This window comes from Bactrocera neohumeralis, chromosome 2, assembly GCF_024586455.1.
Source record: "Bactrocera neohumeralis isolate Rockhampton chromosome 2, APGP_CSIRO_Bneo_wtdbg2-racon-allhic-juicebox.fasta_v2, whole genome shotgun sequence".
In the NCBI taxonomy this organism is placed as follows: Eukaryota; Metazoa; Arthropoda; class Insecta; order Diptera; family Tephritidae; genus Bactrocera; species Bactrocera neohumeralis.
This window is the reverse complement of record NC_065919.1, coordinates 19,394,350-19,418,541: the sequence shown is the minus strand read 5'-3', so window position 1 is coordinate 19,418,541 and position 24,192 is coordinate 19,394,350. Positions and strand designations below refer to the sequence as shown.

Genomic DNA, 24,192 nt, shown 5'->3' with positions numbered 1-24,192 from the left:
GGAAGACCACCAAAAAAGTTTGAAGACACCTAACTGCATGCAATATTGGATAAAGATAATACTTTGAGTTTAAAGCAAGTGATAGCAATCTTAAGTGTTGCATGACAAACAATTTCGCACTTTTTGAAAGCTATAGGAAAGAACCGAAAGCGTGGAAAGTCGAAGCCACATGAATTGAATGAAAGATAACGGGAAAATTGAAAACAAAAACAGTTGTGGAAAAAAAATCAGTTTTGCATCGAATTATCACTGGCGTTGAAAAACGCCATGGAGAAAATCATGTGTTAGTCCGAGACAACCCTCAACATCGATTACAAAAACAGATCTATTCGGTAAGAAGACCACGGTCTGTATTTGATGGGATCAGAAGGGTGTGGTATATCATGGAGCTTCAAAAACCTGGTGAAATTGTTAATACTAATCGCTGCAGGCAACAAATTATCAATTTCAATTATGCATTGCTCGAAAAATTACCAGAATGATCAAAGAAAAATTGGTTCAGGATACAATCAAAGCACTTGGCTGAGAGCTGCTACCCCTAGACTTGGCTCCTTCCGATTACCATTTGCTTTCATCCATAAAGGTGGTCAAAACGCAATGGTCAATATATGTATAACAGTTGATTCAAGTGGAGAAATATTTTCCAATAGCGTTTTTTGACAGATCACGCGAAAGTCGTGCCAAGAGATGATCTTCCGAAAATATATGCTAAGTGTTCTTTCGAATGAACATTTCCCATTGAATTTGAATTTTTTGTGCTTCTTCTTTAAAAAAGTATGGAACCTTGAAATGGATCACTCTTTACTAATGAAAAGTCCACAAACTTCTTGTTGTTGTCTTTTTGTTGCATTTATTTGTTATTGAAACCTTAGTATCTGTGTTAAAACATAGCGACAGTTTTTGTCTGCTTTAATATATTGTGTATACATAATTAATAAAAAATCAACAATTATTGGGAATATTTTGTTAATAATAAAAAATAAATATTTTCATAGAAAAATGTTTACAATAAAAAACTCGTTCCTAGTTATATAAAAACAATCTCAAAGTGTTAGCTTAATTTCTTACAAAGCATAAAAAATTAAAAAAAAATAGTTAAAAAGTACAGTCAACTCCATAAAATAGGGACGTAAGAGTAATGCATTATTGCAGATCATTTGTTATTCGAGTAAGTATGTAAGTTTAACACGCATTCTCTCAGTACAGTTCGATTAAATGCATCATATATATATTTATATGTATGTATATTTTTTTAATTAACATAATTAACGAGTATTAAATTAAAGAGAAGAGAAATAATGTGAAATACTAGTGATGGCCACGTGAAATGATAGTGATAAAGCTCACACGAGCAATAGAAGCAAATTCAAACTAAGTTAGATACTAGTAAAAGATGGGATATAGTTTACACCGATTTCGGTGGTGTTATGTCAGAAATAAGTCTAATGATGCTTGTTCTGGATATTCATGCAGAAAATCGCTAAATGGATTGAATGAGTCCAAAGCCACAAGCGGACTAATGCATGTCGTCGGTGGCTGCTCCATAGAGAAGTCCAGTGAGCCAGGTGTTGTGCCAAGGAACTGTAAGCTCAGCTCTAGCGGCGTATCGATATCACCTAAAATTGTTTGTTCCGCCGACGTGCGGGTATTCAAAGCGCCAGTACCAAAGAGCCTGTCGTATTTATCTTGCAAAGGACTGTTGCAGGGATCCGAAAGATGGAGCGACTCGCCATCTGACTCGAGCGTTAGATTGTTAAGTTCGGCCATAGCAGGCACAAAACTATTGGAATAACTCGGACTGGTTATGCTATCGAGGAAGCTCGATGAGTGTGATGAGAGTGAATCGCCACTGCAGGTAACAAATGATGAGGTGGAGATGGACGAGGATGTATGGCTTGATTGCGTTGGTATACGACACTGCGCCGACTTTGTATTACGTTTACTGGGCTGTGTGGCAGGTGCGGATTTCACATCTTTCTTTTTACGCTTGCCCAAACGTTTTGGCGCCTTCGGCAGCGCAGCATTTTTCGTTTTGTGAGCCGCTGTCGCTTTATTTGCTGCCTTGTTGCTCTTTGATGCTGTAACAGCAATTTCGGGCTCCATTTTCATAGTTGGCTTTACGGTTGTGGGTTGATTTATCACTGCCTCCTCATTGGCACATAAAAAGTCGAACGGCAATTCACCTTTAAAGTCGGGATTGTGCAGCACCTCTGTTAGCAAACCGATATACTTCATGGCTAAACGCAATGTTGTGATTTTCGTTAGTTTCTCATTGGTCGGTCCTGCCTCTTCGACTGCTATGCTCGGCGGCACACAATGCCGCAAATTCTCGAATGCGGTATTGATTTCACGCATGCGTGTGCGTTCGCGCGCATTGGCGGTTTTCCGTCGATATTTGCTGAGCGGCGGCGCTTTCGATTTGGAAGCTGTGCTGCTTGCTGTACGCTGCTGTCCTGTGGCCGTTTCCATATCATCTGCAATGTACAAAAATGCATACATAAATATAGAGATTTAGCATTTCCGAAGAGCTATGTGCGCGGTGGCGTATTATTGAGTTTATAGCTTACCTCTGTGGTTTGAACGTTTCGGCATTTCGACCACACTCGCCAAACCAAGCCGCCGCTTTTGGCGCTCACGCAGCGCATATTTCTCCTTGCGGCTACCCGTTTTACTGCATTTACCATCGTCCACAGCGCGCTGGCTGCCGCCTAGTAATGGCGTATAATCGTGCATTATGGATTTGGCACTGATGAATTTGTCGAGGAGATCTGAAATGAAGCGTAAATGAAGCTATTGTAGACAGTGTAATTGGTAGTACAAAATAGGAATTCGTTATGCATATGTTTGTTTTCAATTTTCTATCGTTTATTACATTTTTTTATGAACTTGGCTCATTTTGATCGGAAATAATACTCAGCACTACAATATATCTTGAATTGTATCTTGTACATCACTCGACTGATCTTGTGGAAAGAAAACAATTTTGACCTTAACCAAACTGAGTCTTAGAGTTTCGCTAACAGGTAAAAACTACAGGCAGACAAAGCTGGAATTAGTAGGAAGATGACTGAGATGAGTTCTGTTTTTGGCTCATTGTCCGTTTCCTCTCAGCTCGACGTTATTTTTGCGAATAGTTACGATCCATAAAGCCAAAATATCTACCAAGATATGTTTAGAATTTTTAAAGAGGCGTTAAAAGTCTTAGTTTTCCTTTACGGTACAATTTTAGGTCAAAAGGCTGTCCAATGCCAAATGTAATGGCATCAATCCGACGGGAAATAACCAGCGCTCTTCATATCGTAATAGATCTGTAAAGATCTTCGTACTTAAAATCGTCACACCCTCTTTTTTTAGTGTCTTATCTACTCATTGGGTACTTAACCGTAGAAAGTTTGGAGATCCTAACATTGTCCAAAAATTTATTACCAAATCTTTTATGTTCGGTTAATCATCGCTGATTTAGGATAAAAAATATATACTTTCAGAACTCTCTTGGCTACAGCCGGAAAACGGCTGCTTATATACTGGGTTGTGCCGGGAAAAGGAATGGGTAGTGAGATTGCCACGAGTGTCATCCGTCTAGTTCCCGTAACAGCATAGGCAATAAGGAAGGAACTTAAAACGATACACAATAAAATTTCCAAAAGTGCTGACTGATGGGTTGGGGTGAGAAGAAATGTTTTAAGAACATGCAGCCCCGAAGAAATGCATGATTTTTACTCACATGGTCTCGAAAGGACTGCAGGTTAGTTTTTGGCCTAATGGCAGGTCCCAGTCTACTGGCCGAGTCGGATGGGCATAGGTAACGATAATAAATGCAGAAAATGCAGGGAAGTAGGCATGAGAAAGACGCTGCAACACGTTCTTTGCTTCTGTTCAACCTTATCTAGGACTCGTCTGAGATATCTAAGAGCTTCGTGCTTAAGTGACAAGATTAAGTGACAAGATTAAGTGTCAAAATTAGATATCAAGTTGACGTCCTGTATGAAGAATACTTCACCTGAAATTAAACCTACATCTGACATTACTGAAGATCAGTAGATCTAGAAAGATTTGCCAAGAGCATGCTCGAATGTTGAGAATAGTTAATAAAATGTGAATTAGAATGATTAATGGTTTTGCCAAGATTTGAAAAGAACTTGAATAATGCGGGCATCGAATGAACTTTTGCATACAGTTCGACCCCGAATTCCTAAAGGAAGAAGGCACAACTTCTAAGTTAAAAAACCCATAACGGTTCATAGAGCCAATAACAACAAGTAATAACATTCAGCATTTCTTCAAATTCCTATTCTCTAGTCACTTTGTAATGCCTTCGCGACCTATTCCATTTCATAAGCATTCGGAACTACGCGTCAACTTCACTGTGTCATTATAGTTTCACTGCGCAGGCGCACAAAACTAAGTCAAGGATGTTGTCAACGACGTCTTCGACAAAAGGAAATCTGAATTAGCAAACAATTTCAAGTGATTGTCGCTGTTGTTGGAGTTCGCTCACCTACAACAAAGCTTAAATAAGGAAAAATCCAATGAAAACACATTTATCTCGTGTCGTTTCGTTTTCGTCGACAACTGGCTTTGTTGTTGCTTTGTTTATTGTTTTTGTTGCTGACAACGGCATTTGCGCATTAAAAAATGTTTATTTATTTTATTGTATTAATTGTTTATAATATATACGAAATTGTTGTAACTAGTTGTTGGCGCTGGCGCTGGAGCTAGAGCTGGAGCCGGCGGTGTGTGTGTGGCAAGCAATCGTGAGAATCCATTGCTCGTGTACGTCAAACATGTATGCCATGAAACTTCCTATTAAGGAGTTGAAAACGACAAAATCGGCAAACGGCGGCGACAGCCAACCGCAAGCGCTATATTATAGCAATAGCAGAGACGACGACGAAGAATATTTATATTTGTTACTCATTGCCAGTGTTGCCTAATCCAAGAGGCAATGTGTCGCCACCGCTCACTCATTCAAGCGCGTTGTTTTTATGTGTGCGGCCCAAGCTAGGCTACGTAAACGCCCAGACTAACGATTTGCAACACTAATAATATGTGCGACTATAGGCTTTAGCCGGTACTAAGATTAGTGAACAATACAGTCGGCTATACAATTTCTATAACAAATGTAGAAATCCTTTCCTAAAGTGTCTTGTGGTCTTTTCAGACAAGCGTTCCTTACCGCATATTAACATTGAATTTGAATGTCTCTTAGTTTTAAGAGATCACAATTTGTTACCCCATTTCATACACATGTCTTTTACTTAGAGTTTCCTTAGTTGAGCAATCTTGAGATCGGTGCTAAAAACGGTCCCAGCTTAGAACATTGCCTAGATTTTTATTACTCAGTTTGTATATTACTCATTCCAATCCATTAATTTTTCGAAGAAATCATAATAGTCAACAGGTAAATGAGCCCTCGGATCAATCGTTTAGCATATCGGTCTTGAAAGCTCAATCTTGAAACCTAGAAATATCAGTGTGGGTTAGTATATGTATAAAAAGAGTTTTACCGTCTCTTTCTCTAACAACTTATATGTTTTTCAGACGAAAGACTCGGTAGTTACTGTCCGATAGCAGTCCGTTACTATCCGGCTTACATTATAGAGATTATTCGTGCAAATTTTAACATCGTACAGTCTTTAGCGATAGTCTCTAGAGAGTAGACTTATCAACTTTAGGTTCTTTTTAGCTTCGAAGTATCAGAAGTAGATCAAATCCACACATCTCGAATCTCAGACCCAGACGAAAATTGCGAATGAGTCAAGGATTCTACATCATTTACTTCCTAAAATATTACCGCACGTTTATGTAGTAGATCCTGGATCTTCATCCAGCGGTATTGCGGATATGTTTTTGTTATATGATTCAGTCCATGGTCCTAAAAGTTGCGAATGAGTCAAGGAATCTACATCATTTACTTCCTACAAGTTTACCATACATCTAGATCTGGATCTTCATCCAGAGGTACTACTGAATAGGTATATTACAGTGGTGAAATTCAAAGCTGCTTTCAATGCAATACTATTTAGAATCCCTTACAAAAGTACCTAGGGATCAAAACCTCTTTCTTTACAGTACCCATGAGCCTTAATGTGGAGCTTCTTAAATACATTTTATTTGTTTCTAGTGAGTCTTATCGGTAAAAAAGATATTTCTGCTCACCTAAATTTGGTATATTGAGCCAGTCTTTTATTAATTTGCAATTTTTTCCCCTTTGTATTCTCAACGGAGATAAAATAGTTAGAGTGATTGATTTTTTTACAAACCTACATATATCAGGCTTAGCCGACTAGGATGTTATTTCTTTACTATATAGCTTACTTTGGCTGCGAAGTTAGACATCAGCAACACTAATGAACCCAGGGCTCTTCAGGGATTTTTATAAAAAGGACGGCAATGAAACTTCTGGAAAAACTCGCTTCCTCTTTGTACTAAACCTATATCGTTAGAGCACAAGTAGGCTTATATAGTTATTTAATATATTTAGGAGAAGCCACTTTAATAATTTTTTCTAACCTCAATTTTGTTTGGATTGAGTTCCACGTCAAAATTTATAAGCTAAAATTTTACAAGCTTTCCGAATATTTATTTCAGCAACTGTACAAATACTTATATACATACATATTTATGCATGTTTCTGTTTGTAAAACGCGCGTACTACTGTTGCTGTGCTGGAATTTAAGAAGTTTTATCCATATTGGGCCACTACGATTTCAATGATTTCTTCAATTCAGCCCTGCTTCACTGACAACGCCATTCTAAATAGCTATATTATACATTTTTGTCATAAGTTTTCCATTTGTATGACTATTTGAGTGATTGATTTGATTGGCTTCGCCACATCCGATCGATATGGTTCGGCACAGCCGGGTGCAGACACCTCAACCCCCCGCCACGTAAAGGTGCGCATTATGTATTCAAAGCGATTGTCATAAATATTTAGCTCAACAGCAGTGGTAGTAGGCCATTTCATCCGAAGCGTCGCTGAGCCAGTGAACCAAATAAAAAGCTTTGTAGACTGTTAGACAGTAGGCTAGACATTGGCAGTCCCAGATGTGCCCTAAGCGGAAGTGTGCCCTCACATTCAATGCGCTCCAATTGTTTTATGTGGCTTGTCATTCTTTTAATTGTTTGAAAAAATGATTTTTTTTCCTCTCTAACGACAGTAAGCCAAGATTAACCAACGCCTACACTTACACCTACGCCTACGCCCGTCTGCTGGCCGCCTTCTGGTTAGTGGTTTTTAATTTCTGTTCGTCTCGCCGTTGATTGATATTGCCCAAATAATATATTTCAATTTGCTTATTTATGATTTTCCGAATTTGGGTTTCGGCTTTCATCCGTCGTAGATTAAGCAATACACTTTCTCATGTCGCATGAATTTATAACCAAGCGCAAGATGTTACCCAAGGGTACTGTAATATTATTTGTGTTGCCGTACTCGTAATAAAAAGTGCTTCTATGGAAATTTTGGCGCAGCTTAAAAAAAATCTTGCAAGCTGTTCTCGAACACGAGACAGTCCCAAATAAAGCTTTTCCTACACTTAGCATCTTATCAAAAACAGGCCGGATCAATTTTTCATCTTACGTTTAGATGATTTTTGATTAAATTGGATCAATATCCGTATACGATCAAAGAAATTGTTTGTAGTTCTACTGAAACCCGAAAACGTGATCAACAATGAACATGAAAAAGTGCTTTGTCTATACGACGGTCTGGAAAGAAGCATGTTAAACACGATGGAAAGAGCTACTTGGTTGCAAGAGTAAAAATTCATGTGTAAAGCAGTAGATCGGAAGTAAACAATATTCATTTTGGGACTCGATAGAAAACACTGTGGTAACAAGATCGGAATATTCCCAAGCCACTGTCTGGTGATGGCACACGCCTGCTGAATGGGGCTAATAGATCGAAAAGACTGCAGAAAATATTATGAGCAAGGCAACAGGGAAACAATAGACGATCACTTGTGTAATTGCTCACATTAGTAAGGCTACGTTTTAAGCATCTGGTGGCCCACGGTATGTGTAACTAGAAGAGGTATTGATAGTGAGGGCACGGACCTCGTGACTGAACGGACCACGCTAAGGCCCAAAACTTGTGTATGTGTGACTTACTAGGCTAGCAGACTAACCTAAACTAACCTCTACCCACTGAAACCTTTAGAATCTCCATTCTGGCAGTTTGGCTGTCATTGCAGACCCGTAAGATCCTACCTCTCCTTACAAATTAAATATGTTACATTTTAAGAGAAAGTGAACCCACCTTTTCCTAAATTATTACTTTAATTACTGTGGATCTTGAGTTGAGGGGTATAATATAGTCGTACCTAACCTTAAAATGATAACCATTATATTGTATTATATAGATTGGCTCTTAGCTAAATTAGTAGTAGTAGTTAGCATACTATAAAAAAGACGAAACTTTTTTCCAAAACTCAAGCTGGGCCTCTCCGCTGAACAAAGTTAGCTCGAAAATGTTGGATCTGCTTGAAACTTTGCAAAAGCGCATAGAGCGAAGCCATGTCGCTTGGGAAGGGTAAAGCGGTTTCAGTTCTTGCACAAGCTCTAATTTGTACGCTTTCAGTTTAAGATCTCGACGTAAAATGAGTCGTTCCATAAGCCAGTCCGAGTTGCTGCGAACGGCACAGTATCGACTCTCTGCGGTCTTCTTGTACATTCTCAGCCACGTCTGCTATATTTTCTTCACTGCGTGCTGGACGCGGTCTATTTGGTCGAATATTATCCAATAATGAATGCTGAGTCTCAAGATGTGTGATGGTGTAGCCCGTCGTGCGCTCAGTAGGCCGATTATGATAACCATAGGTTGAGCGAAGCGTGCGAAGGACATTTTTCACAGAACGAGATTTTTGTAATGAAATTGAATGATTTGTAAACCTTATTCAGGCGTAAGTCTTTCCAGGCTATGTCAGAGAATACTGAACAAAAATAATATGACAGCTTGACACGACTCACGGGTTATCTGTCAAAAAAAGGTTATTGAAAAAGCTCACTAGTCCCTGTCTTTTAAAGATATCGACCTGAAAGTTTTACATGTCTTTTTCTCCCCTAGAAGCTGGTAATTTTTTGAAACCACCGATATCGGAGAACTCGAGCATATAGCTATCATATAAGCTGAACGATTAAAATCGAGTTCTGGTATGAAAAACTTTTTTATTTAATGAGGTATCTTCACGAAATTTGGCATATATTATTATCCAAGAAAACGCTACAGTCTTCGAATAAATTCTTTGATCGGACCACTATAGCCAATATCCGCCATACAAATTGACCAATCAAAATCAAGATAAAGAGTATACCTTTTAATGCAATAAGAAATGCGTATGTAAAGGGTATTATAGTTTCATCATCATCAAATCATATTTTGCTTTAATTGGATATGTCCGATAACAATATAGAAAAAAATGACGAGTTTCGACTAAGTTGTTCAGAATTACAGAAATCGTGCGTACAAACTTAAGTAGACTTAATACTAAAAGTTGGATGCCTCAGTCGATAATGAAAAAGCGTGTTTCCTTTTCTTTTTTTTTTTTGACGACTTGATGACAAACTATTGCTTGCCTTAAAAAACACTGTCGAGTCTCGCATAACTTATACGAATTCTGCTTAAGAGCATAAGCCGATTTAAGTTGCTTTAATTTCTTTCCGTTTCCAACTGCATTTAGCCGCACCCTACACGTTTCACATCTACCTCGTACTATGGACTTGTATTTCTTTGGCCACCCACTGTAGCATACTCGTTTTTTGTCATTGTTTTACTGTTATACGCTTTTTTAATGACACAGGGAGAGCCTTAACATTTCACGCTTCATTAACATTATTGATCGCTCTTCGGGCAGCAAATTTCATTTTCCGATTTTTCCATTTTATTTCATTGGTTCTGCTTGGTTTTATGTATTTTTTGTTTTTATTTTAACATTTCGCCTCTTCTGCTGCATTTAGGGTTTGGTTAAACATCCGCTGGCGTTGAAATAATATAATTTTCGGCGGCCGCATACTGGTGGTTGTGTATGTGTATGTGCGCGTATATTATTAATTTCTTTTGTATTTTGCCTTTTTCGATACCAATTAAAGTAAATTGAATTTAATCGCTGCCATTAATTGGACATACGCATGACAACAAATGTCACAAAACTACCGGAAAATCATAATAACATACAAGCATACTTGTGTTGCTACAAGCCACCTACATATGCATTTATGTATGTGTGTATGTGCATAAAATAATTAAATAATAAATTAAAAAAAAAATAGCAGACCTTGCTCGCCTCTAACAACAACCCACACCAATTTTGGCAATCAAAATCTTTCAAGAAAATTATTGCATTGTCTTCCTCTTCTTACTAGCATATTTATTATCATATACTTTTTGAATGCCTCTATCTTACTTCCCACCGTTGCTCATATTGCCACAAACAAAAATCAATGGCAAAATTCCTCCCAATTCCAACGGCTCCCATCGCTTTGCTCGTCTGTTCGATTGCTCGCTGGTCCGTTGGCTGCTTGGCTTTTGCCGGTCTGTCCGCCAAATGGTGCTGCCATTGCGCATGCAAAATGCTGGGCAATCAAATTAATCAATTGGGTAAAATATGCTTTTAAATGATGTCAATATAAATTTTTATTAAATCCAATAAATAAATGTTCGTTCAATGAATGGCGATTGCGAGTGTCTTCTGTGGTGTCCTTAGGTGTGAATGGGCCAGCACACATACATACACATACATTGGCATAAAAAATGAATAAATAAAAACGCATAAAGAAAAATTTAAATATTCATGAACATATATAAGTATGTGTGCGTAAACTTAAAGGGTGCTGTTTTAAGTGTATGAAATTTGTTCGAAATGAAACACGGAAGTATGAAAAAAATGTCGATAGTTTGGTTGTCTTAGTTAAACAATGTTATTTCACTCTGTGTTTGACATTAATCTCGACCATATGGTCAACATCTTCGCAACTGTGTCTTCGAAAGACCATTCCCTCAGTAAAATTTTGCACCACTTCGTCTACTTTAACGCGCCAATCATGCTCCATATAGAGCTTTCAACTCTTCACTTCAAGCTCAGGTTAAGGTGCATCAACCTTCACCTTGCCGTACTCCGATAAAACGTAGTCTTATATAGTCAAAACTCAAGAGCAAGGTGGCTAAGTGGTAAAATTTTATTAATATCATTCAGTTAACAAAATTTCGTCCGTTCTATGGTTTGTGGTCCAAATATACTAGATTCATTCCAATCCGTTCAATTTTCGAAGTAATCAAAATTGATTATCAGGCAAATGAGCCTTCGTCGGTTCTTTACCATATCTGTCTTGAAAGCTCAATCTTGAAACCAAGCAACATTAGTGTAGGTTAGTTTATGCATAAGAGGAATTTCATCGTCTCTTTCTCTAACAACTTATATGTTTTTCAGATGAAAGATGCGTTAGTTACTGTCCTATAGCAGTTCGCTACCATCCGGCTTACATTATAGAGCATATTCGTGCAAATTTTAAAATCTTTAAAGTCTTTAGCGATAGTCTCTACAGGGTACGCTTATCAACTTAAGGGGGTATTCTGGTCTAGAAGCATGAATTTCAGGTAATTTTTAAAGTGTCGTAAAAAAAGGCAATTCATATTTTTACTATCCATTTTTTATTAGTTATTTGTTAATTTTAGAAGAGGACAGAAAAAAATTAAAAACTGAAAAAAAAATAAAAAATTTCAAAAATTATGAGCTGACGAAGTGGGGGTTCTCTAAAAATTTCCACGTGACCATACCCATGATTTCAACCCTCCTAGTTATCTGAAATCAAAAAAAAAGATTATTAATCTAGAATAATGTCGCAATGGCCGGAACTACGGAAAAGTGGGAAAAATTTTTTTCACAAAAAAGCGACTGCCTGAAAAAAAAAGTTTTTTTGGATCGCTTTTTCTGACTATTTCGAATTTTTTAAAAATAATAAAATAAAAATTTGGAGATGGGGCTAGTTCCAACCATAGACAAGCCTATAAAGAAGACTTTATAAAAATTTCAAGTAAATCGGTCCAGTAGAACCTAAGAAATCGTGGGTATCCTTCCGAAAAGGTCAGTTTTGAGAAAAACGCGTTTAAAGTTTCGCGTAAAGTCTTTTGTTCGATTAGTTCCGGCCGAACCAGTTTGGATGCCGGGTCAGAAAAATGCCTATATCTCCGAAAATAATTTGAATTTTGAAAAATCCTCTTGTACACATATTCTTGAATAGTTAAACTTTGAAAATAAAAAAAAAAATTTCGATTTTTTTAAATTTCTAGACCAGAATACCCCCTTAAGGTTCATTTTAGCTTCGAAGGTTCACAAGAAGATCAAATCCATACATCTGGAATCTCAGACCCAGACGAAAATTGCAAATGAGTCAAGGATTCAACATCATTTACTTCCTAAAATATTACCTTACGTTTATGTAGTAGGCCCAGGGGCTTCACCTAGAAGTATTACCGCATATTTTTTTGTTATATGATGTAAGTCATGAGCCCAAAAATTGCGAATGAGTCAAGGATTCTACATCATTTATTTCCTACAATGTTACCATACATGTAGATCCTGGATGACTGATATTGACGCGCTTGCCTCTAGCGTCATGAGCTATAGAGTAAAAGGTACGATTCTATCTTCTGTTTGAAAAAAAAACCTTTATTGACTTCGGCATACAGACCACACAACACATTAACTGGTTCTGAGTGCTTGAAAGCTTATTGAGTCCAATTGTAAAGATAAGTACAAGTATATTGCACAAAGTAGTTGCTTTGTAACAAAATTTCAACGCATCTTAACCTTTGTACCGGCATTTGCCAGTGCATCGTAATTTAATCACGGTATAGGCATCATCATAAGCCTCAACACTCATACCTGTATGTTTGCTGTGACAGTTAGCGTGACAGCAATTCCTGTAGAAAAATTCTATTTCTCTAAAAGCACACCCTATAAATAGTTTATTGATATTTAAATCAGTTGTAGACATTGAGACTCCAGCATAAATTTGCGTGATAAATTTATGTGAAAAGAAATTAACACATCATATTAACGAGTATGTTGAGTATTATATAGAATATAGTATAAATGGTCTACCATTAAGAACGTGATTTTAAAATTAAATGAAATAAAACACTCAAATTAGATCAAAATGGGTTCCGTTTGTTGTGAGATTTGAACAAAATGTCAGTTAAATGACCATCACGATTCCGTTTGCATATATTCAGCTCCTCGAACGTTGCTGATTGATTGACCTTTGATTTATCAATCCCAGAGAAAATAATTGTTAAATCGCATGATCTTGACTGCCATTCCTCCAAAATTAACGAGTCGCCAAGCTTTGCAGGCAATGTGTCCATGTTAAGACGTGAAACAAGCGATGGCGTTTTATTGGAAATAATGATCGTCCGCTTCGATTTAATAACATTCCAGGAAAAAGTAGGACGAAATCGTGTTATAGCGCTAGCTATCGACGCTAAGGGCATTTCTTGCCTCATTTCGAAATAAAAAATATAGCTCGATGATGCTGTCGTACCACGATACACATCAAACAGTCTATTTTTGGGGATCCAATTGCGTTTCCTGAACCACAAGAGGGTTTGATTCACTCCAATAATGACAATTTTGTTTTGTTGACGAAGCTATTAAGCCAAAAATGGGCTTTATCTGAGAAGATGATTTTTCGATCATTTCCAGCTCGAAATCGGCAAAGCTAAGACGCTTAAACTGGTCTGTCGACTTCAGTTCTTGTGGCAACACAATCTTATACGGATGCAGAGCATATTCCAACGGTAAAATTCGCCATGTTGTCATCGGAGAAACTAAACTCTATAGAACGACTTTGAACCCATTGATTCGAATTGGCCTCAACACTGGCATGAACGGTAGCGATATTTCCTTCATTACCGACTTTCCTTCAATGAGAAGGTGGCAAAATATCGTGGAGGTTATAATAATTTTCGAATTTTGCAATTATGCGTTGAATAGCACGCTTAGAAAGAGCACCATGAAGACCGAGCTGGCGCGATGGAAAAGTAAAAATAAACTACACAGTAACAATGCAAATAGTCTTCTCTGACCTATAACAACCTCATTTTATATGGCTTTAGTTCCAAATTCATCATTTGAATTTCACGAAGTTTTAAATATAAAAAACGTTGACAAATTCCTGTCGATTGATTTATTTTCTCTCGAGAACTCCAAGTACTATTTCATTTACATAGTCGTCGTTTAAAAATAAATACAGCTCAGCAGTCTTGATCCCTGCAAAACTCGTACGGTTATGCAGAATGACGGAGACCATCAGCTCCGTCGAAATGGGAAAGACCTCTCTGAATCATCCGGTACTAGACGAGGCATTAGATAGGATGATTTCCTCTCGTGCGCTTTCTTCTATATAATGTTGGAAAAAGTGAAACGGGTCGCTAATCTGAATTGATGTTATCGACTCTAATAAAACAATCTTACTACAGTACACAGGTGAGATTGACATGAAAGGCCTTTAATAACGCTATCCTTTCCATCCAAGAAGAAGAAACGAAAGAAGTTGCTTTTGTGGTATGCGAGGGCAAGTCAAAGAACGTGGAGGCCACGCACAAAAAGTCCCTACCTCTTCGGAACTACAACTGTTGGTTGCATAAATTTGAAAAAGTGAAAGACTTCTTTTATCTCGGAACCAGTATAAAATCCAGCAACCATCTTAGGCTAGATATTAGGCGCAGAATAAGTCTTGCCAAAAGTTGGGATCGGTAGTCGTTCTCACGACGAACAAAAATTGCGTTCTACAGGTCTCTTATCATTCCTGTCCTATTATACAGCATGGCGAAAAACATGGACGACGACCACGCTATGGAACCGAAGATGGAATAACGAACTGTGTGATCTCGACTGTGACTTGAATAGAGTTAAGTGAATAAATTTCTAACCAATGCGCTGGCTGGGCCGTACCACATGGCATGAAAGACGATGTAGACTAGGGATGTACAAAGGATAGAGGCAATTGGCGAAGTATTGTGTTGTCGGCCCCGATTGACCTATGTTCGTGGTGCCAAAGAAGAATGGAATAAGTTTGGCAAAGGATACATTGTGCAATTTGACTACCTTCAGAGCGTATGACTCCCACTACTCTAAAAAAAAAAAAACATATAAACTAAGCTATCGGTATTTCCGTTATAAATAGCGCCATTACATCACTCAAGCTATAAAAGTATTAAAATTTCTCTGCCTGAAGATCCGCACACAGGCGCCTATATTTTTTTTAATTAGGGTGGTTCTTAAAAAATCCTATAAACACTTTTTTCAGTGCGATATTCCAAAGCTATGCCATGAGTGAGGAATGTATCACATAAACATACTTTATTTTTTTAAGGTGGTCCTTAAAAGTTAAATAATATAATCTAATATTTTTTCAGTGTCATCATCTGAAGTTATGACATGATTGAGGTTTGTATTAGATATGCATCTTTTTTGTATTAGGGTGGTTTTTAAATGTTTTTGGGAAATTAAAATTTTGGAAACTAGTGTATGTGTACATGTCGGTGTTCACATTTGTGTATTAGGGTGGTGTACAATAAATTGAATACATTTTTTTTCAGTGTCATTTACTAAAGCTACGCCACTACTGCCGAATATACCATATGTATGTATACATAATTTATTTTTATATTAGGGTGGTTCTTAATTTTTTTTTTAAATATTTCATTATCATCATCAAAAGCTATAGTCAGATTGAGGGATATATTGGATATAATTTTTTGTATTAGGGTGGTTCTAAAAAATAAAAATAAAAACTATTTCATCGCCATTTTCTCCAGCGATGGCACTTGAAACGCTGTTAAGAAATACAATTGTATTTGTATTAAAGATTTTGGCATATCGCATATTATTTTAGGATCGGCTTCGTCTATAAATACTGAAAACATTAAAACTGGTCTCTGTTATCATAACCATTTAGATGTATAATTTATAAAGTATCAAAAATTTAGAACTTATTTCCGTTATCATAACCAAATTTTTGTCTCCCTAATGCGCATTTTTGTGTTCTTTCAAGCTTTGCTCCAAGCAAGCACATCAAACCAGTAGTAACTTCTATACTAAAACATTCGCCGGCGCATCTCAAGGCATCCACCTACATAGACTGCTTCATGTTGCAACTGAGCTTCATGCTGCAACTAAGCGTATGTCCCTTTATATATTTACTATGGAAATCCTATATACATACATATGTACATATGGCTTCTATATACTCGTATAAGTAATTTTGTAGAAGAGCAGCAGATAAGTACGAAAAAGTTATTTGAAATTTAATATTGTGAAAAAGTGACGTTGAAAATGCTGAAAACGTCAAGACACTGCTTTACAGCGCAATTTTTCAGCTACTCGAAAGTATCATTTACACACTTCAAGGCCACTTGAACTTCCACTGTGCCACCACACATTTGCACATTCACTTTTATGGCACTACTCTTTTCTTACCTCTCTCTCTCTCTCTCTCTCTTTCCGCCGCACAAATGACATATTTCGATGATTGCTGTGACTATCATTGGCATAAAAATGATATTTAACAACTACAACAATAGCAAAAAATCAAATCCTAAAAATTACAAATGTCATACAAATTGTCGCGTTACGCCGACATATTGACGTGACGGTCAGTCCTCAAACTTAACTAACTATGTCACCGCTTAACGAGTACAAATACACCAAAAATCGTTTCGTTCTTTTTTCACAAATACTCTTAACTCGCAGTCGTTAGTCGATATGTGTGCTCGTGTTGGCCGTTCCGAGTGTGAACGCTTCACATCTCCGCCAAGTATGAGAAATTGTCAGCATTGAACAGTTCGAAGAACTTTCCAAATTCGGACATCACTCGGTGCCCATAAATGGCGCAACACCGCAAATGTACTTACGTGTGACTTTAATAGAAAAAGAGTACGCGCGCACACTACTTGTAATGGATTAGTAATGATCGGCGTCGAGTTTTACGTTTGGTACTTGTGTCTGATTTTCGTGTTTCAATGATTTCCGATTGTAAAAACAAAAGCCAAGAATAATTAAAGAGATATTCAATTAAAATAACATAAGCCGAGTTGTTGTAAAATGTCATTAGCCACATTAGTCGGTGCGCTTTTTGTCAAATTCAATTAATTAAAGATTGGTACAAAGCGAGTTAGATCGCTTGTGGAAGAAATAGAGAAGGTTATATAACTATAACCTTATATATATTTCAAGATAGAGACTAGCAAAGTTGAGAGGTGGCGCTGAACTATTCTACTATTTAGTCTATACCTACTTCTATATGCCTCTGGTGGCCGACTTCGGTATAATCTGAACGGCCAATAATCGGACCATGCGTCAAAGTCGGGTCGAAAACGTCGTTAAAGTTTATATAAGGTCAAAAGAAACCTGAAGCAATCGATTCTCTTAGATGCTTACGAACCCAGGCCCTCGTTTTTTTTTTGGTTATAATGTACATCCTTACCAAATAATAGTCTCCATATGGAAGCTCACAACTAACCACAGTTTATAACGAATACCGTAAACAAAGTAAAGCGTACAGCTGGATAACGGTGGTTTTAAAATGGGTCTCGGAAAGACCTAGGTGCGTCGTCAGTAAGCCACTCTGCTAAGCTTCCTATATAGCAACGAATCTAGGATGAAGCAAAGGACAAGATCGAAAGTAGTAAGGCATCCCAAACAACCGTCGCAATAACAGTCGAGTCTACAAAATGGGTCAGAACTTTAACCGGTCAAAGACAACTTAGAATCATTCCTCAAAATTTGGTATATATTTTTTAAATATATTCGACATTTCCTATTTTATACTAAGTATCAAACTCGTCAATCACTTAAGAAATCTTTAATTATCTAACAAGCCAAGCCTTACGCCACAAACAAAACCATCGATTTTCGGAAAAGGCAAGAAAAAAAACAGCTGGTACGATGAGGAGTACCACGATGCAGTGCAGAGGAAACAGACTACTACGAAAGCCGTGAGTTGAAAAGGAATGCGAGACGCATTTGCAGACAAAAAAGTGAGAGGCCGAAATGCGTGTGTACGAAGAACTTAACAAGCTGGCCGACAGGGGTAACGCTGGAAAATTTTACGAAAAGATGTGGCGACTAACAGAAGGTTCCAAGACCGGAACATACTCTTGTAGAACCCCCAAAGGTAATCTAAAGACTGATGCCCAAAGCATACTAAAATTATGGAGGGAACACTTCTCCATCCTCTTGAAGGACAGTGAAAGCAAAACACCAGGAGATTGTGAACCCAATTTCCTAATCGATGACGATGGAGCAGACGTTTCATTGCCCGACCAAGAAGCAGTTGGAATACCAATTACCCGTCTGCAGAGCAACAAATCGGCGGGGGTCGATACATACATACATATATTGCCGGCCGAGCTATTCAAATACGGCGGGGAAAAACTGATAAGTAGCATGCATCAGCTTCTTTGTAGAATATGGTCGGACGAAAGCATGTCCGACGCTTGAAATTTAAGTGTGACCTGCTCAGTTCAAAAAAAGGGAGACCCCAATTTAGTTCAAAAGATAAACGAGTGTTTGAAATTAAGTTTTTAGGTAAGGTCTGAGGTATTTTTGTGGCCTTAATAAAACCTACAGCAAAAAATACTAGCTAAGAAGGGTTGCCACCTAATAATAAGAATTGAAGTGTGTACATTTGATGAGATATCGAAAGGTTCGTTGGAAGACTTAAGGTTAAAAATGTTTTAGAGGGTTGCCACTTGTTAAAAATTTTGAATTGAATATATTTGATGAGATAAGGATAACGAAGAGAGTCGTTGGAAGTCTTATACTTGAAAATATTTTTGAGAATATATTTGAGAGCTGCCACTTGTTTAAAAATTTTAATTGCGTATATTTGATGAGATAAGTGTAACGAAGAGAGTCGTTGGAAGTCTTATACTTGAAAATATTTTTGAGAATATATTTGAGAGCTGCCACTTGTTTAAAAATTTTAATTGCGTATATTTGATGAGATGACGAAGATGTCGTTGGAAGACTGATGGTTGAAAATATATTTGAGGGTTACCACTTGTTTAAAAATTTTAATTGCGTAAATTTGATGAGATGAGTCTTCAGAAAACTTACAGTTGAAAATATTTTTGATATTTAATGAGATGAGTGGTCAGAAAATTTACAGTTGAAAATATTTTTGAGAATATATTTGAGGGTTGCCATTTTTTTTTTTAATTTTAATTGAGTCAATTTGATGAGAAGACGAAAAAGTCGTCGGAAGGTTTATAGTTAAAAATATTTTTGATAATAAATTTGAGGGTTGCCACTTGTTAAAAATTTTAAGTGAGTAAATTTGTTGAGATAAAGGTAACGTAAAAATCGATTGAAGACTTATTGTTGAACATATTTTTGAGAATATATTTGAGGGTTGCCACTTGTTTCAAATTTGAATTGCGTATATTTGATGAGATGAAGAAAAAGTTGTCGGAAGACTTACAATAAATATGTACTACATATTTATTATGATAATTTCTTGCTCCAAATTCTTCTATGTGCATCTTATATGTAATAATAAGTTATATATGCAGACAAGCTTGGAACAAATGTGCGGATTTACTGTGCTTACAGTGCTGCCATTGACGCAAATGATTTTCGAAATCTCAGTGGAAATTGCAAACTATTTACATACATATTATTCATATTAGAAATTTGTTAATATTTTCTGAAGCGTTAAGTTAAGTAACATTGTACCGGTATTTACAAGCTGAAATGTAATACAAATACCAAGTCAAGTGACCACAACATTCTGCGCCGGCAGTGAATGAGTGAAATTCAACATTCTTCATAACGAATAACTTAAAAGTCGGCTTATTTGACATACATATACACATTGAGGAAGCAACCAGTTGTAAATATTAACCCCGTAGAGATTTTCAATACGCGATTTACGATTAAATTCTTTAATTGACTCAAAACGGTTTCCCCGGAGCATCGTTTGAGTTTGCTGAATAGTCACACGGAGCTAAATCAGGCGAATGCGGTGGTTGCTGAACGAAATCGGTTGAAAATTTGGCGAAAAACTCACGAAGAATCAATGCAGTAGTGCATTGTCGTAGTGCAAAAACCAAGATTTGTCGGCCCATAATTGCGGCTTTTTTACGAATAGCAACGCGCAAATGACGCATAACACTCAAATAGTATTTCTTGTTGACAGTTTGACTGGTCGAAAGGAATTCGGAGTGCAGCACACCTCAATAATCGAAGAAAACTGTCAACATAACTATGATATTTGAACTGTTTTGACGTGGTGTTTTCGGCATCGGCTCACCTTTGCCGCGGTATTTGGATGATCGAATGTCTGCTTCCGGTCGCAGGCATAGATCTAAGACTCGCCGCCAGTGATAGTACCTTTCATGGCATCCTGATAGTCGTAAAGCATTTTTTCACAGACATTAACTAGACGATTTTTTTCGTAAAAATTTAGTGATTTTGGAACCAATCGCGCTAGAACTTTTCTTAGGCACAAAATATCTTTCAAAATGGTTTCCATTGATCCTTCCGATATTCCAACGATTCCGGTACAATCTCTGACTGCTAATCGTCGATTCTCTAGCACAAATTATAAGGTCTTACTAGTATAATTAATAAAAAAATATAATTTTTTGAACTCCTAGTTCTTTAATTTTTTTCCTACTAGGCTTTAAATCCCAGACTAACTGCCAAACTAACTCTCATATACCTATAAATATACTTAACAACTCTTCATGCATGCAGAATATTTCCGTTGAGTTGCTGCCAAAGCAATTCCTGGTGCAAATGTGTTGCAAAATTAGATTGCATGGACATACAATTCAATTAATTTCCTCAACATTGGCCGGCAATGTAATTTAGATTATTTTACGCCTCACTGCACTCATTATGTGTAATAATTATATAATTATGAACTAAAATTGGAAAATTAATTCATTTGCATTTATTTGTATTTTATGAAGCTAGATAAACTTTTGGCTAAAATTTTAGAGGGCTGTGACAAGACTTTCTCCAAAAGATTATTTTTAGTATTCCTCTATTCATAAAGTTTGATTCCGAAGCTCCTACTATGCATGCCTCGAGCTGATGACGATGATGTAGGGTATATTATTAATCAGATAACTTGATATTATTTGTGTTCTAAAACAGAAATATAGTAAGTGTTTTTAGCAAATGTCAGAGAGTGAGCTTTATGTAAGTCGTCTTAACAAGCACACTACAAACTCTCGAATGGCAACGGGGCAGAGAAAAAATAGTGTAGAAATAGCGGTTGAGAGAGAGAGAGAGATTGTTTAACTGAGTATTGTGTTTCATATAAATTAAGAAGTTAATCTTTGAGCAGATTCATTTAAATCAGGAAAAAATGCTAAGTTTATTCAGCGCACTAAATATCGCTTGCAGAGAAGCCAACCCGGTTAAGATCGGTTATCATTTGAGTGGTAGCGATTCCCATTCTCAGTAACGTGCCGGTCTTGATCATCACGGAAGAAGTACGGTCGAATGACGCCGCTAGTCCATAAACCGCACCAAACCGTAATTCTTTCAAGATACAATGGTGACTCATGAAGTATTTACGTGTGGATTGCTGAATGACCAATAACGCATATTTTGCTTATTGACAAAGCCATTCAGCCAGAAATGAACCTCAAGGCTGAAGATGATTTTTCGATGAAAATCCGGATCATTTTCAAGTTGTTGCCCAGCCCAATTCACGAACATACGACGATTCTGGTGGTCAAGTGGCTTCAGTTTGTGCGTCAATTTGATTTTGTAAGGATGTATTCCAAGATCTTTTCGCAAAATTCGCCACAACGACGTCACAGAGATGCCCAACGCTGGAGAACAACGTGTGGGAAACTGATTTGGGTCTTTCTCAATTAATGCGTTAGCGGCGAATACAAATACATATGCTCGACACTATGGGCACTTCTTTGTTTCACTGGCACGGAAACATTCTGTACTATGCTTGTGAATTCAAATTTTTCCACTAGATGCTCAATTGTTGATTTGACAGGACGATTATGACGACCATAAATTGAACCTAGCGCTCTTAAAGTTGGGGCCACGGACTCCGAATTTCGGTGGTAAATTTTAATAATTTCGACTCGTTGTTGGTTCGTATATTTTTCCATGATGAAATGGCAAACCTTACTGAAGAGGAATGTCAAAAGAGCCCGAAAAATATAACGTCGTTTGCTGTCCCTATCGGTCTACTTTTGCAGCGTCGCCATTGAAAAACCCGTTATAAAGTACAAACTCGGATGCGGTGCGGATCTTTGGATTTGTCTTCGGACTTAATTTTAGTACGAACAAAATTGAATGCTAGTTCCGCTTTTCTTCTTTCACTATCTGCAATGAAACCCTAGTAAACTTTAGTAAATTCAAGGCCGCTTGGTCATCTGTGAATACAAATATGTTTCTTGTTGTAAGTACCAACTTTGTCAGAACAATATGTCTTTCTCTAATTGCTGTGGTCGTCCCTTGGAAGACATGCCAGTGATATGGTAGTCAGAAAGCGATGCTGATCTCTAAATTTGCTGAAAAATACCATCAACCACTCTATTATCCAGTTTGTTCCGTATAATCTCTGCGTCTTCGTTCACCTCATAGTGGGCTGGGATAGTGTTCCTCCCTGGAGAGCAAGTTAATATTGAGGACCGAATTAAGGATCATTTCTAAAGGATTGCGCAAAAGGGAACTTGCCAAGTATATTTGTATGTCCCTTATTACAGATGGTTACCATGAGTCTGATACCGTTTTCGCTGCCAGTAGCATATGGAATAAATAATGGGTTGTCAAAAAAGTCTTGCGGTACTTTTATTGGATTTTTTTTTTTTTTATTGAAATTGAAATGAATTTTTGATGACTCATGCCCAGCTCTTGACCGATGCTACGGCTGCTACTATGTCGGTCTCTTTCGACCAATTCAGCGATTTTATCGCAGTTTTCGACGACAGGCCTTCCGGAGCGTGGCGCATCTTCGACCACCTCTACACCAGAACGAAAACGTTGAAACCATCGTTGTGCGGTGGAAATGGAAACTGTATCGGGTCCATAAACTGCACAAATTTTATTGGCGGCTTGAGATGCATTTTTGCCTTTATCGTAGTAGCGCTGTAAAATATGCCGTATTTTCTCTTTATTTTGCTCCATGTTTGCGACGCTATAACTCACGAACGACTTAAAAGAAACGACAATCAATCAAACACGTGTTAACGCGTGAAATGAGCTTTCCAAAAAGGTATAGCATGACCCGATGCGACGAATAAAACTAGAACTACGCGCTTTCAGCGCCAAGTAGCGAAAATACCGCAATACTTTTTTGACAACCTATTATGATCGTTAATAATACTACTACAATTCTCATCAAAAAAGTCCTACCAAAACTGACAAGTTGTTATGAGATCGACGCAAATTTGTAAAAGTGTATAGCTCCAGTAGCAGATAGTTTTCCTGGATGGTTAAAAAAACTGAAGGACAATCTGATTTAACATTAGTCTCAGCAAAACCGGTTCAGTCGAGAAGGAAAACTTATTGTTGCATAACTTTCGTGTCAAACTCCACATTGGATACCCTGCAAAACTCCTTCCTAAGCAATTTTCGGATTTTCAGATCCCGAACTTGTTTGCCCGAGGTTTACACAGTTATCGAACAAAATTTCGTTAATTCAATAAAATGTACTGGCACCGTTTTAGTAAGATCTCTAAATCCTTTTCGCACTGACATGTCTCCTTGTTGACGAACCGTTTGTAGGTTGTTGCATACAGGTACATGCATCGACACAGATTTACAATTGATCCCAGTTAAATCTGGCATTTTCTAACTTGACCCATTGCGCCACAGAGTCCGGCACCACCGTTTGTGTTGCAGACTCGTCTCTCGTCTTTTGTGAATTGCCATTTGCTGTGCTGCAACGTGTTGAGTTGAGTGGAAACGTGCTCAATTGAGTGGGTTCATTTTGGGTTAAATTGCAAAACATTGGTTGCACGAAGGCTTGACATGAAGCAGCACGTCGCCGGCTTGTTTATGTCGGTATGAGTATGCTTAATGTGATTTAGACGTACAATGGCCAACAGTTTGACGTATGCGCATACATACATATGTATGTATCTATATATCTATCGAGTTCGTAAGTTGTATTGTGTATTCGAGTGGCGAACAGTGTTGCGGCAAC

At 37.4% G+C, this 24,192-nt stretch overlaps 1 protein-coding gene across 2 annotated transcripts in view; it reads right to left on the bottom strand.

Annotated features, from left to right (window-relative positions):
- Positions 1 to 876: 876 nt before the first annotated feature.
- Positions 877 to 24,192, bottom strand: part of LOC126759685 (helix-loop-helix protein delilah) — a 45,234-nt gene continuing 21,918 nt past the window's right edge. For both annotated transcript variants that reach the window (XM_050474694.1, XM_050474704.1), the window contains exons 2-3: positions 2,568 to 2,768; positions 877 to 2,474 (exon numbers count right to left, since the gene is read on the bottom strand). In XM_050474694.1, coding sequence (XP_050330651.1) covers positions 1,426 to 2,474; positions 2,568 to 2,733 — 1,215 coding nt within the window. In that variant the 5' untranslated portion in view covers positions 2,734 to 2,768 and the 3' untranslated portion in view covers positions 877 to 1,425. The remainder of the gene's footprint in view (positions 2,475 to 2,567; positions 2,769 to 24,192) is intronic.